We start from the raw sequence: 18,673 nt of genomic DNA, 5'->3' as shown, positions 1-18,673 counted from the left end.
GTCATTAACTTTTTAATATTCAATTTTATTCGCCCTCTTTGGATCAATAATACCATTGCAGGGCCCAGAAATGATGGAGCTTTTTGGGGTAGTAATATGGTTTTGGGCTTGGACATAGTGTATTAACTATTGTTTATTGCAGCGTTCAAACATGGTGAAAAAACTGATTCGTGCTTGAAGTGAGCAGAGAGAACTATGAAGCCTTTGAAACATCGAAACCCATCAAGGGATACAGAGATGGTAACAAGACCACTGAATTAGAGCGTGAGGGAATTTCTACTTCATTATTGGAGCTGAAGTCCGTATAATATAATTAATACCAAGTAAAATAGTTCATCTCGTATAACTTTTATAAGCTTCAAAAACCTAGATTTGATGAGAATATTATATATGCATATTACTACAACATAAGAGATGAATGAAATTTATCAATTCTCTTAAAACAATATTATCTCTATTAATATAGTTAATTTTCAAGAAGATCACAATCAATTCTCAGAAAATACAACTTATCCCCCACAACATCAAAAGTTGCGTTATGAAATTGTTGAGCTTGAAGTCCTATCACATTCAAGCTGTGGAAGTCTTCATTATGTTGTTCACTTGGAGCAAAAGCCAAGCAAAACATTGAAATATTTATCTGTATAAATATACTCCACTCACCCAAAACTAAATTAGCCCCATTAGCAAAATGTAATGTGACCACTGGAAATCCTTGAAGATCCATAGTAGCACAATTGCCATTTCTTTACTGTTCGAGACTTTGTGATTGAGAACCCTTTGAGGTGATGCTTGATTTCTTCCTGAAGAATTTGATATGCCTTTGTGACTAACCAAGTCTCTGTAGTACTAGAGTCGATTGTTACTTGACTTTCGTTGCTATCATTCTTGAATGTATTACGGTCTATATCAAGCATTTTGTCATCAACACTAATCCCTTTAAGAGTAACATAATATATACAACCCTTTATTGAAATTGAGAGGGGTTGAATCGCCTTTAAGTACAATATCGTCGCCCTAATATTAATTTGTTTTGGCTATATTCTAGATTAGATATATTGCTAATGCACTATGAAAATCTAAAGCCAAATTTATTAGAAATAGATATGGTAGGTGTTTGACTAGCAAGTCCAAACAGTCCTATTGGTTGTCGATGGTCACCATGAATTTTGTGGCTTGTACTACAACCAAAGATTACATCTTTCACTATGGTTGTGCCCTCGTCTGATGTCTCAAATGTGAATTGCTAAGAGGCAAATGTTCCATTTGAGTTGGTATCATCTACATATGAAATTTGGTACATGCACTTATTTTTATAGTACAAATGTTGCAGACATCGTAACGACAAGGATAATCAGCGTATGTGGAAGAATGGGAAGGATCGTAAGACTGTAGGACTCAAGACTGATCGAATTAGAGTAAATCAGATTCTTAAGTTTCTAATTCAGCAAGAACACAAACAATCATATATGAGTAATCAAAAGAGCATAAAAGAAAACTGATAAAGTAACACATATCATTATAGTGGTTCAGTAATCAATTGATTACCTACATCCACTCTTCATGGCAGTAGAGATTATTACCCATGCAATAGGAAATTTTTAAACCAAATCTATGAAGAAGAATCAAGGCACGTTTTTGACTACCAAGTCCAAAAATTCCATTGAGTACTTGAGTATCTTCCTCTCCATATATAACCTATTGATCATGAGCACCTCCGACGACTCCATCCATAATCATACATTTATTTAAATAGATTTCTCAGCTCTGTACCTGAGTTTTTCACTTCTCTTTATTTTTAGTATTTGTCTATTTTATACACGGTAAAGCAATGGAAGCAGCTGCAGTTAACGGTCATGAAAACGGTTGTTTGAAGAGTTTGTGCACGACTTCTAATGATCCTTTGAACTAGGGACTAGTGGCTGAATGTCTAAAAGGGAGTCACTTGGATGAAGTGAAGCGTATGGTCGCGGAGTACAGGAAGCCGGTGGTGAAGCTCGGTGGCGAGACTTTGATTATAGCCCAGGTTGCTGCCATTGCAACCGATGAGTATGGCGTCAAAGTTGAGCTTTCGGAGTCTGCCAGAGATGGTGTTAAGGCTAGCAGCGATTGGGTCATGGAGAGCATGAATAATGGAACCGATAGTTATGGTGTCACCATTGGTTTCGGCACAACTTCCCATAGGAGAACCAAGAACGGTGGCGCTCTTCAGAGGGAGCTCATTAGATTCTTGAATTCTGGAATCTTTGGTAATGGAACAGAATCGTGCCACACACTGCCTCACTCCGCAACAAGAGCAGCCATGCTTGTGAGGATTAGCACTCTTTTCAAGGGCTACTCTGGAATCAGGTTTGAAATCTTGGAAGCAATTTCGAGTCTTCTCAATAACAACATTACTCCATGCCTCCCACTTCGCCGCACAATCACTGCCTCCGGTGATCTTGTTCCTCTGTGTTGGTGTTTAGTGTCGGTGAATACTAAGGAAAATGTGAGATGAATTTTGGGTTAAGAGAAAAGTCTACTTTCATTACAATGCATATTACAATTTATATATCCAAAAACTTACTGTTACACCAACTAAAAACAGACAATTCAGATTTGAAATTTAAAACTAAGATTTACAACAAATAAATCCATTGCACCTAAACATGTCACCAAAAAACAACTACCATAGCAGTTCCATTCACAGTAGACAGAGGAGACAGCAGCAGTTCTTTGGCGCCAAAAACTGATTCAAAAACAAACTGAATTTCCAACCAAATTTCTAGCAAATTATCACTGTTTCAACACTCCTCCTTGATAATTTTGCTGGAAACACCAAGTCTGAGCCTAAAGTCTTCAAACTTGGCTTTGGATAATCCTTTAGTCAAGATGTCAGCCACTTGATCATCACCACTGCAGTGAACCAGTTTAACTTCCCCTTCTTGCTCAGCTTCTCTCACTGCATGGAACTTGATCTTTATGTGTTTAGTCCTTCCGTGATGGACTGGATTTTTAGCCATAGCCATAGTCGACTGATTGTCACACATAATTATAGTAGGATGTCTCTGCTTCAGTTTTAAGTCTTCCAGAATTTTTCTCAACCAAACAGCTTGGTTCACAGCAGCTGCAACCGAAATGTATTCTGCTTCTGCTGTGGATTGTGCCACAGTTTCCTGTTTTTTTGAAAGCCAACAAATTGCACCATAATTCAGGAAGAAAGCATACCCTGAAGTGCTCTTCATGTCTTCCATAGAACCACCCCAATCACTATTAGAAAATCCCCTTAATCCAAAGTTTTCTGACCTCCTAAACCACACTCCAAAGTTGGTGCTCCCTTTTACATATCTAAGCACTCTTTTTGCAGCTTTGAAGTGTGTTTCCTTGGGCTGATTCATAGACTTGGACAACAAACTTGTAGCAAACATGATATCAGGTCTGGTTGTTGTTAGATACAACAAGCAGCCAACCAAGCTCCTATACTACCCTTCATCAACACTTTCTGCATCATCATCCTTTAACAACTTTTGATTAGGAACCAGTGGAATGTCCATTGATTTGCAATTCTCCATATTGAATTTCTTTAGAACTTCAATTGCATACTTCTCTTGATTAATAAAAATTCCAGCTGAGCTTTGATAAACCTGCATCCCGAGAAAGTAAGCCATTTCACCTAAATCTGTCATCTCAAACTCATCAAGCATGGATTTCTTGAATTCCTCCAACTAAGTTGGTTTGCTCCCTGTCACAAGTAGATCATCAACATATAAGGAGATAATCATCACATCTTCATCAATCTCTCTAACATACAATGTGTGCTCATTTGGACTTCTCACAAAATCCAAACTCAATAGGTGATCATTGATCCTGCTATACCAGGCCCTTGGTGCTTGTTTCTTCTTTAGGAGATAAACTTTATCTTATTTTCCTATGATCTTGTACCCTTCCAACTGTTCAACATATATCTCCTCATTCAACCATCCATTGAGGAAGGCTGATTTGATGTCTAACTGAAAAAATTTCCATGCAAACTGTGCTGCCACTACAAGTAACAACCTGATTGTATCATGCCTTGAAACTGGTGCAAAGGTATCCAGGAAGTCAACTCCATACTGCTGAGCAAAACCTTTGACAACCAGCCTAAGAATTGAGCCATCCGGGCTGAGCTTTTTCTTGAAAATCCATTTAACTTGGATTACTTTTTTGTTCTGAGGTTTGTCTACCAGGTTCCAAGTTTGGTTATTCTCAATCATTGCTAGCTCCTCCTTCATGGAAACTTTCCAAACCTCTGATTTTGCTACTTCAAAGTAACATGTTGGCTCAAGTGAAGCCATGTTACATCTCTCATAAACATCAGCTAAAGGTCTGGTACCTCTAACCGAGAGTTCTTCTTCGGCATTACTCTCCTCATCCTCAATAATCTGATCACCTGCAGCTTCTGTCCATTTTGGTTTTGTCTCCACATCAGCTCTATTTTCTTCCCAATTCCAAACTCCATCCTCATCTATTTTGACATCCCTGGAAATATGATTTTTTTTGGTTTCTGGAACATACGCCTTATAGGCTTTGGATTGACTACTATAATAATAAAAATGCTAATTAAGGCCTTCTCGTCCAGCTTGGATCTTTTTGCTACTGGAACCAAAATGTAACATATGCTTCCAAATACTTTGAGCCTATCTACTACTGGTTTAGCTCCATACTAGGCTTCATAAGGTGTTTTCCTATCTAAGGCTTTTGTGGGAAGCCTATTAAGCAGGAACATTACTATGTTGATAGCTTCTGCCCAAAAATTCTTTGGCAACCTTTTCTCTGCCACCATACATCTTGCCATCTCTACAACTGATTTGTTCTTCCTTTTACTGACTCCATTTTGCTGTGGAGTGTAGGGGCTGCTGTATTGATGCCTAATTCTAGCTTCTTTGCATACTAGTTCAAACTCTTGAGAAGTGTATTATGTACCATTGTCACTTCTCAACGTTTTTATAGTTTTTCCAGTTTGGTTTTACACCAGCTGCTTAAACTGCTTAAATACACCAACAACTTCTCCTTTTTACTTCAAAAAATACACCCAACACATCTTGGACCAGTCATCTATAAACAATATAAAATACCTACTGCCACTCAATGACAAGGTTTCCATAGGACCACACACGTTTGTGTGAATGAGCTGGAGTTTTTCAACTGCTCTCCAGGCTTGGTTTACAGGGAAGGACTGCCTACTCAACTTGCCAAGTTGACAAGCTGGACATACTGTTTTACTCTCCTCTATTTTGGGCAGATTCTGGACCAATTTCTTGGTTTGAATTTCCTTGAGACCTTGATAATGAAAGTAACCAAGTCTCTTATGCCATTTCTCAAATTCATCTACCCTTACATTACAAGCTCTATTTTTAGTTCTTTTCAACTTAATGGGGAAGCTTTTCCCCACCATTTTAACTTTCATCAGCTCACACCACTTACTGTCCAAAATTTGACAGATTTGATTCTCAAAATGCAAGACATAATTGTTTTCCAACATTTGTCCCACACTTAAAAGACTTTGACTAATTTCGGGTGCATATAGTACATTAGAAATGAGTTTTGTACCTGTAGAGGTCTGGACTGCAACATCTCCATTTCCCTTTGCTTCAACATAGTCACCATTTGCAATCTTGATTCTGGACCGATGTGCTGGATTTAATTTGACAAAATCCCGCAGGTGTGGTGTCATATGGTTTGTACATCCACTGTCAACCAGCCAGCCTTTATAGCTTGTTGGTGTTGCACTGCAGGAGGCTACAAATAGATGTTCTATCCCTTGTTCAGGTTGCTGATCATCAGTCACTTGTGCTTACTGTTGGGGCTGCTCTCCTTTGTTCTTGCAAACCCTTTCCATATGGCCAAACTGTTTACAGGCCTTGCACTATATCCCTGGCCTAAACAACATCTTTTCTCAGAATACCGTTTCCTTTTATAGGAGAGCAAAGTGGATATTCCTTCATCCTACCTGGTTTTCCCCACTGACCATTGCTCATTTTTTTCCCCATCTTATCACCGGCATATCTCCTATTGTTCCCTTGAACTATTTACTTTTGTGAGTTGCCATCATTGCACCCTCACCTACATCTTCTTGCCTCAAGAGCCTTCTTTGCTCTTATGCTTACAGTGCATGAACCAGCTCTGTAAGAGTAACCTGCCCCATATCCCTTGAGTCCTCAAGAGAGAAGATTTTGGACTCAAATCTTCAAGCAAGCTTTCCAAGACTTTCTCCACCACTCTTTTGTCTGTTAACTCCACTCCTAGCTATTAGTGTATATTAGTGTATGCCCTAGAAACCATTCGTGTTGTCGGTTTCAGAGCATTTTGTCTTGTGTCTATATTTTATAAATAATAAAAGAAAAAGTTCTTCAATTCATATATATAAATTGCTTCCTTTATTCAGTAATGCATTTAAAATAAAGTATGTATATGAATTGTCCAGATGATTCATTTAATTGGTAAATGAATTATCGAAAAGGGTTCCCTACGGAAGCAATATAATTTGGGTAACTATATTGCACAGTAGGCATATCGGATGCTTCCGAAAGATATCATGAGTTGATATAAGAACGGATGACGATGATAGTCATGTCACTGGGGCATTGGTATAGATTAGTGGTTGGTGAACTGTTTTTCGAACGTGACAGAATAACGACAAATCACTTGGAAAAGCATGTAGTCAATGATTTATCGTTTGGTTATATTAGTGCACGATGTAATCCTTTAACCTGAGACATTGTAGTCGGATCCGATACGGATGCGTATGGTTCATACGGTGTATAAGTACGAGACTAATTATGTTTCGTATAATAAAGCCTATTTGGTCATGTGTTGTTCATATGCGGAAATGAACGATGGTCAAGAAGGGATCCATTGACTCAAAAATATAGGATCGGGAGTACCGCTGACTCCATCCGGATTTGAGTTCCTAGACGAACGTCGATAATCTATAAATCAGAATCTCTGGCCAGAGTCTATTATTAGCCTACAAACCAAGTTTGTGATGACGATTTCCAGACATATTGATCGATGATTCGGTAGAAGATAGATTTTAGGATTTTGACATTCCATGAATCCGTGCTCGATCAGGATACATCTGGAGGGACTTTATCTACATGGTACATATGATCTGAAATGGGTTCGATGAAGTATTTCTTCATCATGGTTTGGGGGCTATGGCACATTGCTAGTTTTCCCAAGTCTTGGGGCTCCGGATAGGTTTCCGGATTCATCCAGAACTGGCTCACGGCTAATCCACGGTGGACCTACATGGTCACACCAATAGCCTTGAGAAGTTAGAGAATGATGAAGAGAGAATGATTATCCGAACAGGGCTAGCACCTTCCGAGGGTAATGACGGATTTCTATGGTAATAGTTTACTAGAAAATTTTTTGTGACTTTTAAGGTTAAAATGGTCAAGCAATAATATATATTTAATTATTATATCTTAAAACGTTAAGATTAATGAGATGAACAAAAAACCTTTTAATAGTTAAAGGGTAAAGGGTAAATTTATGGGTTGTTAATGTAAACTAGTTTAGTTTACTGTGGCCCTTGAATAATATTGATTATTACAGGGTAGCATAATAAATTCGTGGGGTCCCTTTTAAAATAAGATTTTATTGGGCTTGGAATTGAAAATAATAATTGCAAAATTGCCCAAGTATATATAAAGCAAAAGTTGCATTTTAGTTTATAACTTCACTTTGTTCACTCAAAGCAAACTAAAAGCTCTCTCTCCCTAGCCAAGGCCACTCTCTACTCTCTCAAGGTGTGTTAAAGTGTGGAGGTCTCATCATTTTGAGTCTTGTCTTCATCAACCCAAAGCAAAGGAGTAGGTTAATCCTTTTTTCCAAGCTTTGTTTGAAAACGGTTTTTTTGAATCCAACCTTTCATGCCTTCAATCTTCATTTCCCCCACTCTTCATGCATGTTGTTGGTTCTTCAAATGGTATCAGAGCTAAAAGCTCCTTGCATGTCGAATTTATAGACAAAAAGGACATTTTCCAAGTGTTCTTGTGTTATCATGTATGAAAGTGACATGCATGTTCTTGTTTGTGCCTAGTTTTTAGTAATGAATGGAGACCTCTAAGAGAGGTCTCTTGCCCTTCACTCACGGTCTTCATCTTTCTAAGAGATGGGTCCAAGGACCGATGAAGACGGCAGCGGATGGCTAATGTGCCTTTTGCTCTGCCGTAGGCAGTTTAATGTACGCAATGCTATGTACAAGACCTGATATAGCTTATGCTGTAAGTGTTACGAGCAGATATCAGTCAAACGCAAGGAGAAACATTGTGGGTTGTAAAATCGATCCTTAAGTACTGTAGAAAACTAAGGTCTAGGTCTGAGTTAAACTTCAAGGATCTTAGATTCTGATTTCCAATCAGATTTTGATGAAAGTCTACGTCAGGGTACATTTTTATATGTAATGGAGGTGATGTTATGTGGAAAAGTTCCAAATAGACAACCATAGCTGACTCCACTACAGAAGCTGAATACATTGCTCTTTAAGCAGCGAAGGAGCTGTTTGGATGCGAAAGTTCATAATCGAACTTGGTGTGATTCGAACATGGCTTACCCGATAAGCATATTTTGTGACAATCCTGGAGCTATTGGACAGCAAAGGAAACAGGGCACACCAAAATTCAACACATTCACGATAACCACATTTGAGAGAATTTGTTGGAGCTGGAGAGATTATGATTCTGAAGACTCATTCAGCAGAAAATGTAGCTGATCCACTGACTAAGGCGATGACACTGAAGCATTGGACCATCATCTTCAGAAGATGGGTATGAGATACAACATCGAATGGCTTTAGTGCAAATGGGAGTTTGTTAGTGTATATGTGTATGCCCTAGAAACCATCCGTGTTGTCGATTTCAGAGCATTTGTCTTGTGTCTATATTTTATAAATAATAAAAGAAAAGTTCTTCAATTCATATATAATTTGCTTCCTTTATTCAGTCATGCATTTAAATAAAGTATGTATATGAATGTCCAGATGATTCATTTAATTGGTAAATGATTATCGAAAGGGTTCCCTACGGAAGCAATATATTTTTGGTAACTATATTGCAGTAGGCTATCGGATGCTTCCGAAAGATATCATGAGTTGATATAAGAATGGATGACGATGATAGTCATGTCACTGGGCATGGTATGGATTAGCGGTTGGTGAACTGTTTTTCGAACGTGACGAATAACGACAAATCACTTGGAAACATGTAGTCAATGATTTATCGTTTGGTTTATCAGTGCACGATGTAGTCCTTTAACCTGAGACATGTATCGGATCCGATACGGATGCGTATGGTTCATACGGGGTATATACGAGACTATTATGTTTCGTATAATAAAGCCTATTTGGTCATGTGTTTTTCATATGCGGAAACGAACGATGGTCAAGAAGGGATCCTTGACTCAAAAATTAGGATCGGGAGTACGCTGATTCCATCCGGATTTGAGTTCCTAGACGAATGTCGATAATGTGAAATCAGAATCTCTGGCCAGAGTCTTTATTAGTCATACAAAAGCAAGTTTGTGATGACGAGTTCAAACATATTGATCGATGATTCGGTAGAAGATCGAGTTTAGGATTTTGACATTCCATGAATCCGTGCTCGATCAGGATACATCAATGAGGGACTTTATCTGCATGGTACTATGATCTGAAATGGGTTCGATGAAGTATTTCTTCATTGTGGTTTAGGGACCTAGCACATTGCTAGATTTTACCATAGTTGTTGGGCCTCCGGACAGGTTTCCGGATTCACCAGAACTAGCTCACAGCTAATCCATGGTGGCCCTACATGGTCCCACCAATAGCCTTGGAAGTTAGAGAATGATAGAGAGAGAAATGATTATCCAAGAGGGCTAGCTCCTTCCGAGGGTAATGACGGATTTCTATGGTAATAGTTACATAGAAAATTGTTTGTAACATTTTAAGGTTAAAATGGTCAAGCAATAATTAATTATATTAATTATTATATCTTAAAGTGTTAATTAATGAGATGAACGAAAATAACCTTTAATAGTTTAAAGGGAAAAGGGTAAATTTATGGGTTGTTAATATAAACTAGTTTTAGTTTACATGGGCCCTTGAATAAATTGATTATTTAAAGGTAGCATAATTTCGTGGGGTCCCTTTTAAATAAGATTTTATTGGGATTGGAAGTGAAAAATAAATAATTGCAAAATTGCCCAAGTATATATAAATGCAAAGGTTGCATTTTAGTTTATAACTTCACTTTGTTCACTCAAAGCAACTAAAGCTCTCTCTCCCTAGCCAAGCCACTCTCTAACTCTCTCAAGGTGGTGTTAAGCGTGGATGTCTCATCATTTTGAGTCTTGTCTTCATCAACCCAGAGCAAAGGAGTAGGTATAATCCTTTTTCCAAGCTTTGTTTGAAAACGTTTTTTGAATGTAACCTTTCATGCTTCAATCTTCATTTCCACACTCTTCATGCATGTTGTTGGTTGTTTCATCAGCCCCTTATTTTGTTGACATACTCATCAACCTATCAACATAATCCTTAACCTTCTCTGATTCTTGCATCCTTTGCATCTCAAACTCTCTTCTTAAATTCAGCACCTGCATATTCCTTGTTGTGTTGCTTCCCATGTATTCCTCTCTCTCAACTTATCCCATGCCTCCTTTGGAGTTTCTAAAGCCATAATCCTTGTGAATACAAGGTCTGTTACAACGCATGGATGTGGATAGGCTCTCGGTGCTTTGGCAACTTCTTCCTCTGCGTTCGCATCTGATTTAGAGTAAGATTTGGTCCCACGGTGGTGGCTGCCTGTTTCTTCCACATATTGCCACAGCCCTCTACCGAAAGAAAAACTTTCATTTTTACAGCCCATATATGATATATTCCCCATTAAACACTGGAGGTGACATCAAGGCTGATTGAGTACCATTGATTCAGTTTAGATGTCAAAGCAGGAAAAATAGAAGGCTGGAACATAATGTTCTTGAGCTGAGATTGGGAGGTGTTCTTGAGCTGGGATGGTGATTGATTGCAGGAGAGATTTCAGGTTTTTTTTAGTGTGGCTCTAATACCAATTATTGTGTTTAGCGCCGGTGAATACTAAGGAAAAGATGAGATGAATTTTGGTTAAGAGAAAAGTCTACTTCATTACAGCATATACAATTTATATATCCAAAACTTACTGTTACACCAACTAAAAACAGCAATTCAGATTTGAAATTTAAAACTAAGATTTACCCAAATACATCATTAATCTTAACTGATTCACCTAAACATGTCAACAAAAACCCACCATCACAGCAGTTCATACACGACAGACGAGGAGACAGCAGCAGTTCTTTGGCGCCAAAAACTGATTCAAAAACAAACTGAATTTCCAACCAAATTTCTAGCATTCACTGTTTCACACTCTGTCTTACATTGCTGGATTACTTAGCGGTCGCTCCAATTCCAAGGCCACTGGCCCTAATGAGAAATCATAATGCTCAAAGCCTCTAAACTCGTCGGTTTTGAGTTGTTTTAGTTGCAGCCGAAGAAGGCCTTGCTCTATGGAATGGTACTGCTGTTGGTTCTGGAATGGCTTCAATGTTTCTTTTTGAGGCCAATGTTCTTGGTGTTTTTTGAAGTTTTGTCAGTAATTTTTGCGAAAGTGGATGCAGGAAGCCTGAATTTCACTGACCATTTGACACATAAGTTAAACCACCATCCAGGCCAAATGGAGGCTGCCGCTATTATGGAACACATTTTAGATGGCAGTTCGTATTTTAAAGCTACCAAAAATTTCACGAGATGGACCGTCTTCAAAAGCCAAAACAGGATCGTTATGCTCTCAGGACTTCACATAATGGCTTGGCCCACTGATTGAAGTATCAGATTTTCAACCATCATTGGAAGGGAGATCAACTCCATCAACGACAACCCTCTGATCGATGTTTCAAGGAACAAGGCGTTACATGGAGGCAACTTCCAGGGGACCCCAATTGGTGTCTCCACGGACAATACACGTTTGGCTATTACATTGATTGGAAAACTTATATTTGCCTAATTTTCGGAGCTTGTCAACGACTTTTACAACAATGGGTTGCCATCAAATCTCTCTGGCGGCAGAAATCCAAGCTTGGATTATGGTTTCAAAGGTGCTGAAATTTCCATGACTTCCTATTGTTCAAAGCTCCAATACCTTGCCAAGTCACCAGCCATGTCCAAAGTGTCGGGCAACACAACCAAGATGTGAACTCCTTGGGACTCATCTCTTCAAGGATAACTGCTGAAGTTGTTGACATCTTGAAGCTCATGTCTTCTACATACTTTGTAGCACTTTGCCAAGCCATTGATCTGAGGCACTTGGAGGAGAATTTGAAGAACACAGTCAAGAGCATCGTGAGCCAAGTGGCTAAGAAAGTTCTAACTATTGGAGCAAACGGAGAACTTCACCCATCAAGATTCTGTGAGAAAGATCTGATCAAAGTGGTCGATCGCGAACATGTTTTCGCTTACATAGATGACCCCTATAGTGCCACCTATCCATTGATGCAAAAGCTAAGACAAGTACTTGTTGATCATGCAGTGAACAATGGCGAAAATGAGAAGAATGCGAACTCTTCAATCTTCTAAAAGATTGGAGCTTTTGAGGAGGAATTGAAGGCCGTTTTGCCTAAAGTGGTGGAGAGTGCTAGGATTGTGGTGGAGAATGGAAATGCAGCGATTCCCAATAGGATCAAAGAATGCAGATCTTATCCATTGTACAAGTTTGTGAGGGAAGCTAAAGGAAAATAAGAAATAAGCCAAAATTATGAGCACTGTTTGTGAAGCAAATAATTGTGGTAATCGGCCTTGCAGCTAATCATTTTGTCCCTTACATTTGACTTAGATTAAAATTTTTCAAAAATATTTTGGTCCCTCTTAGACCCTTAGTAACATTTAGTCTGATTTTAAGGATGGCAATGAGGGAGGGTGGGGTCGGATTTCCCATTCTCCAGCCCCGTCCTTATTAGATGAACTTTTACCCGTCCCCGCCCCATGGGGAAATATTGACCCTGTTCCAACATCGACCTGAACTAGGGGCCAAATTCTAGAGAGAAAATCCCAGCCTCATTCCCCACACTATAGGGAGAAATTAGGTTTAGGATTTAGGTGACTTTGGCTATATATATGGAGGGTTTTTTGTAATTATATAAATATGTAAAGGTTAATTTAGTAATTTTATATTGAGGTTTAAACAGAGGGAGGGTGGGTACGAGGCAAGGAGATATGGAGAGATATCTATCCTTGTCCCCACCCCATCCTCATGTTCAGAGAACTTTTTTATCCTCGTCCTTGCTTATTTTGAAGAATCCCTACCCCATACAAGGCAGGCGGGGCGAATCCCCAAAATTTCAGGTAGAATTGCCATCTCTATCTAATTTCCTAATGTTAGAGGCTAAAATGTTACTAAAAATTCTATTAAACTAAAACTTGATTAAAACATTTTAGAAGGACATATCTATTAAATCTTAAATCTTGTATGTCCTGTCTTTCATTTAAATAAAAAAGAAAGATAATCAAATATCCTTCTGATAAAGATTATTCACTGACGAAAGAAAATAAATAGAAGTAAAAAAAAGAACTTTTATGTTCTCCACTAAAAGAAAAAAGGTTTCACAAACTAAACCAAATTAATTTATAAGAAAATAATAAAGAGTAATACTATGTATACAAATTAATTTTACAAACTGAAGTGACAACCTTGTATGTTTGATATATCATTTATTGTTATTTAGTTATTTTTAATTTAAAATCATTCAATCACATTTAAATCCATTAATTTATATGAGTGAGAGTGAGTTTATACAATGAGTTTGAACATATAGTATTATTCTTAAAAAAAAATTATAAGTTTCAACTATTAACATCATAATTGTCTTAGGGCTTTAAAACAAGAACATTCGTAAGGTTTAGCCTAAGTAAGCTTAGACCCACAAGTTTTTTTTTGGTAAACCTAGTAATTGGTAATTCCCTCTCCTATGACTCGAATACAAGACCTAATGGGTATAATTAACTCAGTGGCTAAAGGACTTGTCATCCGATCATAATGGGAAAGGTTAGACCTAGAGGTTCGGTAGATATAACATTAGAATCACAACCGTTAAGATTAAATTACAATTCCCCCCTAAAACTACCGGCTATTACAAGAACTTGCATGTAATAAAGTCTTTTTTTGTCTTATAATTTAAAATCAAAATAGTTTTAATAAAGGTAAAAATAAAAATGTACATAACACATCATTCTCTCCATTATTTTCTTATTTTCTTATTTTCTTCATTTCATTTTGTCTTGTCTCTTACCGCTCTCTTCCTCTCTCTATCTCCCCTCGTTCTCATTTGATCATTTCTTCATAACAGCTGTTAGGGTCAAAAAATATCCTGGGCCCAGATCGGCCCAAAGACGGAGATACCTCCAACAAAGGGTAAAACTCAGGCCCAATTCCGATGGGGCCCAAATAAGAGTTCTGTATATGAGGCCCGTTCGGTGTGCTTTCCCAGTTCCTCACCCTTTGGACCTAGGCCTTCTGATCCTAGAGCACCTTTTGGACTTACGACTAACTCGAAGCCCACAATCACCTATGAACTACAGTACTGCTTGAACTCTACTAAGGAAGTCAATCACTATCCTAACTCGTCCAAGGTTCGTATCCTAGGCGAACTGAGACTCCCTTTCCTACTGAGATAAGGGAGCCAAAGGCTCCACTCTTTCAGGGGACCACCGTTGTAAGGACCCTTAATCTCACCAGGATTCGAAGACTCAGCAGTCACTATTTAAACAGAGGCCAGCCTTCTCACAAAGGACGGAGACATTACACCTTCAGACCCTGGAGTTCCCACTTGAGAATTTCGCATTACAACCGTAGTCATAGTCCCCAACTAGACTTCCGGTAACCTTTCCTTTCCCTAACCCTCACTAGACTAGCCTCACTCAGCCTTGCTAACTTGAGCGTCGGAGTGCCTACGGAAAACACCACTCCAGTGTTTTTCGTTTGCTTCACACTTTTTTTCTTACGTGTGCAGGTGTAGCAGATCGCTAGTGGCATCAACCTTATGGGATCAGTCCCTCTTTCCGTAATAGTAGATTTTTGCATCTACAGTTTGGCGCCTACCATGGGGCCTCTGGCAATCATTCGTCTCACAAACCCTGCTACGTGAAGAGACTCTCTATGGCTGACAATTCTGATAACACTAATCCTGGCCTCGAGGCCAAACTGGAGGCTCTAACCGCCCTTATGCAATAGCACTCAGACAAGGTGGCCACACTAGAAGCTGAGAACACTGCCATCCGAACTGAAAACGCCACCATCAGGGCCGAGAATCAATCTCTAAAAGAGAAGGTAAGTCAGTTTTATGATCTTGAGCTTCTGCCTTGTCAGGTACAACCCAATCGGTTTCGCGCCTCGATTCTATCTATGTAGCTTCTCCAAACTCTAGAGCACAGACCCACAATCTCGGATACGAGGTTGCGCCAATTATGTTCGTCATTAGTTGATGATTCAGCCCCGACTAATAGTGAATGGGGGCCGCCGATAGAACCACTCTCAGTCGATCCACTTCAAGCACGAGATCAAGGCATCCAAGTGATAGAAAGCCCACTACAAGAACCACCCATCCTCGCCATCCCATCCTACCTTCAATTAGTCATCCTTACCCAAACTCCACCTGGCTCGGCTCATCCTCGCGGGTTGAGCGGTCCCCCACTCCTTCAAACCATCCCGCTCGAGTGCATTCATCCCAACGGGCCGAGCGAATCCCAAATAACACCTCTTACAATCTATAGGGGGCGAAACACCCGATCGGTCACAAGGGGAGTCACCCAACCAGAGGGAATGAATGGGGATCAAAGCTACTAAACGGCACATAACAAAGTGATCCGTCAAGCTACACCACGTGGATTGACCCACCAAAACGCACTAGGTGCGAATCAAGTGGCCAACCAAGTTAACCAAGACGACCTAGTGGTATCCGCATCTCCTATGGAACAGACATTGGCCGACATATAGGCAATGATGAGGCGCATACCCAGAATGCCAATCCCAACAAAAAAGAGCCAACCTCACTGCTATGCCGATTCACCCTTCGTAGACGCAATCGCACTAGCTGAGATACCACACAAGTTCACCATCCCCAGCATGAAGCCCTACAATGGCACAACCGACCCAGATGACCACATAGCCTCCTACAAGCAGCGGATGTTTGCCATATCGATACCCCGAATACTAAGGGACGCCTGCATGTGTAAAAGCTTTGGTTCAAGCCTCTCCGACCCAACTCTTCAGTGGTATACTAACCTCCCAAACTATTCAATCAACTCATTCGCACAGCTCACTGACACCTTCATTGAATAATTTGTCAGTAGTAAGAAACTCGAGAAACTATCGGTCGATCTGTACCGAGTCTATCAGAAGAGGGGGGAGTCGCTGAGAGAGTACGTCAGCAGGTTTAACAAAGAAAAAATCTCCATCTCCTCCTGTAACCTAAAGACGACAGTAGATGCCTTCAGAAAGGGTCTCCTCCCTGATGGAGAACTATATAAAGACCTGATGAAGCTCGGTTGCACCACGATGGAAGATGCCTTAGCTAGAGTTGTAATTCAAATAAGGTGAGAGGAAGATGAAATGAACAGGATGAGGCATGCTAGGTACGACGACCATCACCAAAGATGGAACGATAGAAGGCTAGAGTTCAGGTCAGTTGAGCCCCGTTACCAACCCACTCCACGCAATCTAAACAAGGTTAAAAGACCATATGATTGCCCGCCAGTTAGAATCGACAACAGACCATCCGAGTCGAGCCAATACAAAGTTTCGGAGTACAACCTTAACGTTAAACCAACCCAGGTTGTGGCAATCATGAAAGGGATGGGACCTACCGTTAAGTGGCCGAACAAGCTCAATCTCGAAGCGAGGAGGGACACGACTAAGTGGTGCGAATTCCATGGTGACCATGGTCATAACACCGCGAATTGCATCGCCCTACGGTTGGAGGTTGCAACACTATTGAAGAAGGGATATCTCCGAGATCTGTTAACGGATAGAGGGAAAAATATAATCAACCAGAGGAGCTCGAAGGAAACATCTCCGTCTCCACGAGAACCAACACCAAAAGGGCTCTGCTCAATTATTTTTGGAAGGTCGGAGATCAGTGGGGTCAACTATTCCTCGGCCAAGCGCTACGCCCGGGCCAACCATCACCATGAAGTCCAATCCATCCATCCGTCCCCTTGGTCACACACCAACCAGGTAATTCAGTTTGAAGATGATGAGTCAATCACCTTGGCCGCCCTTCATCACAATGCTCTAGTTGTTTCCCTCCAGATCACCAACATCCTGGTCAAAAGAGTATTCATAGACGGGGGTTCCTCGGCAAACATCCTCTTCCTTGAAGCAATGAAGGCCATGGGATAGATGAAACAAACACCAGCAGACGACCAACCATATTGGTAGGATTTAGTTCCGAGCAAAAGTACACCATAGGAGAAATCGCTCTACTTGTCTACACCAACAAAGTCAACAAGTAAACCATCTTTCTAGTGTTCAATTGTCCTTCACCATACAACGTCATCTTGGGTTGACCTTGGATCCACGACATGCGCACTATTCCATCTACCTTCCACCAAACCATAAGGTTTCCAACGAGATGGGGAGTAAGAGAGATCAAGGGCAATCCTAAGGCTTCTAGAGATTATGACAAAAACTCCTTCAAAAACAAAGGTCATGCTTCATAGCAATTACAGTCTCACCCAACTCCTTCGACTAAGATAGATCAACCATCCATGGAAGAGTTGGATGAAGTGTAGATACACCCGGATGACCCTGAAAGGAAGACCCTAAATAGGCTCATGCCTCGGGTCTGAAATAAGAGAGAGACTCGTAGAATTCTTCAAACAAAACCAAGACTGTTTCGCCTGGTCCCACGCAGATATGACAGGAGTCAGCCTAGAGGCAATTGTCCATCACCTTAAAGTAGATCCGGATCACCCCCTAGTGAAGCAAAGGCGTAGGAAATTTGCACCAAAACGCAACCGGATCGTCAATGAGGAGGTTGACAAATTATTGAACAATGGCCTAATCAGAGAAGTCCATTATCCCGACTGGCTGGCAAACATGGTGGTCGTGAAGAAGAAGAACGAAAAGTGGAGGGTCTATATAGACTTCACGAATTTAAACAAAGCATGCCTTAAAAACTCTTTCCCGCTCCCACATATGGACATGATGGTCGATGTGATAGTAGGCCACAAACTCCTAAGCTTCATGGATGCCTTCTCATGGTACAACCAGATTTTGATACACCCAGACGACCAGGAGAAAACATCCTTCATTACAGAGAGGGGGACCTACTGCTACAAGGTGATGCTGTTTGGTCTCAAGAACGCTGGGCCTACCTATCAATGGCTAGTCAACAAAATGTTCGCTGAGCACCTTGGGGACACCATGGAAGTGTACATCGACATCATGCTTGTCGAGTCCCTCATGGCCGAGCAGTATCTCGACCACCTCAACTAGGCATTCACCGTCCTAAGAAAGTGTAACATGAAGCTGAATCAGGCCAAATGCTCGTTTGGAGTCTCCTTAGGGAAATTCTTAGGATACATGGTAACTCAGCGTGGGATAGAAGCCAACCCTAATCAAATCCAAGCGATCCTCAACATACCGTC

The 18,673-nt window shown here is 40.2% G+C and overlaps 1 protein-coding gene and 2 pseudogenes across 1 annotated transcript; 2 read left to right on the top strand and 1 right to left on the bottom strand.

Annotated features, from left to right (window-relative positions):
* Positions 1-466: 466 nt before the first annotated feature.
* On the bottom strand, positions 467-1,303 carry LOC116144450 (annotated as a pseudogene).
* A 528-nt stretch (positions 1,304-1,831) lies between these two features.
* Positions 1,832-14,857, top strand: LOC116144449 (annotated as a pseudogene).
* A 1,786-nt stretch (positions 14,858-16,643) lies between these two features.
* Positions 16,644-17,423, top strand: LOC116144448. The gene has a single exon (XM_031429891.1). The coding sequence runs from the start codon at positions 16,644-16,646 to the stop codon at positions 17,421-17,423; it is 780 nt and encodes a 259-aa protein (XP_031285751.1).
* Positions 17,424-18,673: the final 1,250 nt, after the last annotated feature.

This window comes from Pistacia vera, unplaced genomic scaffold (genome assembly GCF_008641045.1).
Source record: "Pistacia vera cultivar Batoury unplaced genomic scaffold, PisVer_v2 Contig445, whole genome shotgun sequence".
Lineage (NCBI taxonomy): Eukaryota > Viridiplantae > Streptophyta > Magnoliopsida > Sapindales > Anacardiaceae > Pistacia > Pistacia vera.
The sequence above is the reverse complement of the archived record's forward strand: the minus strand, read 5'-3'. Positions and strand labels throughout refer to the sequence as shown.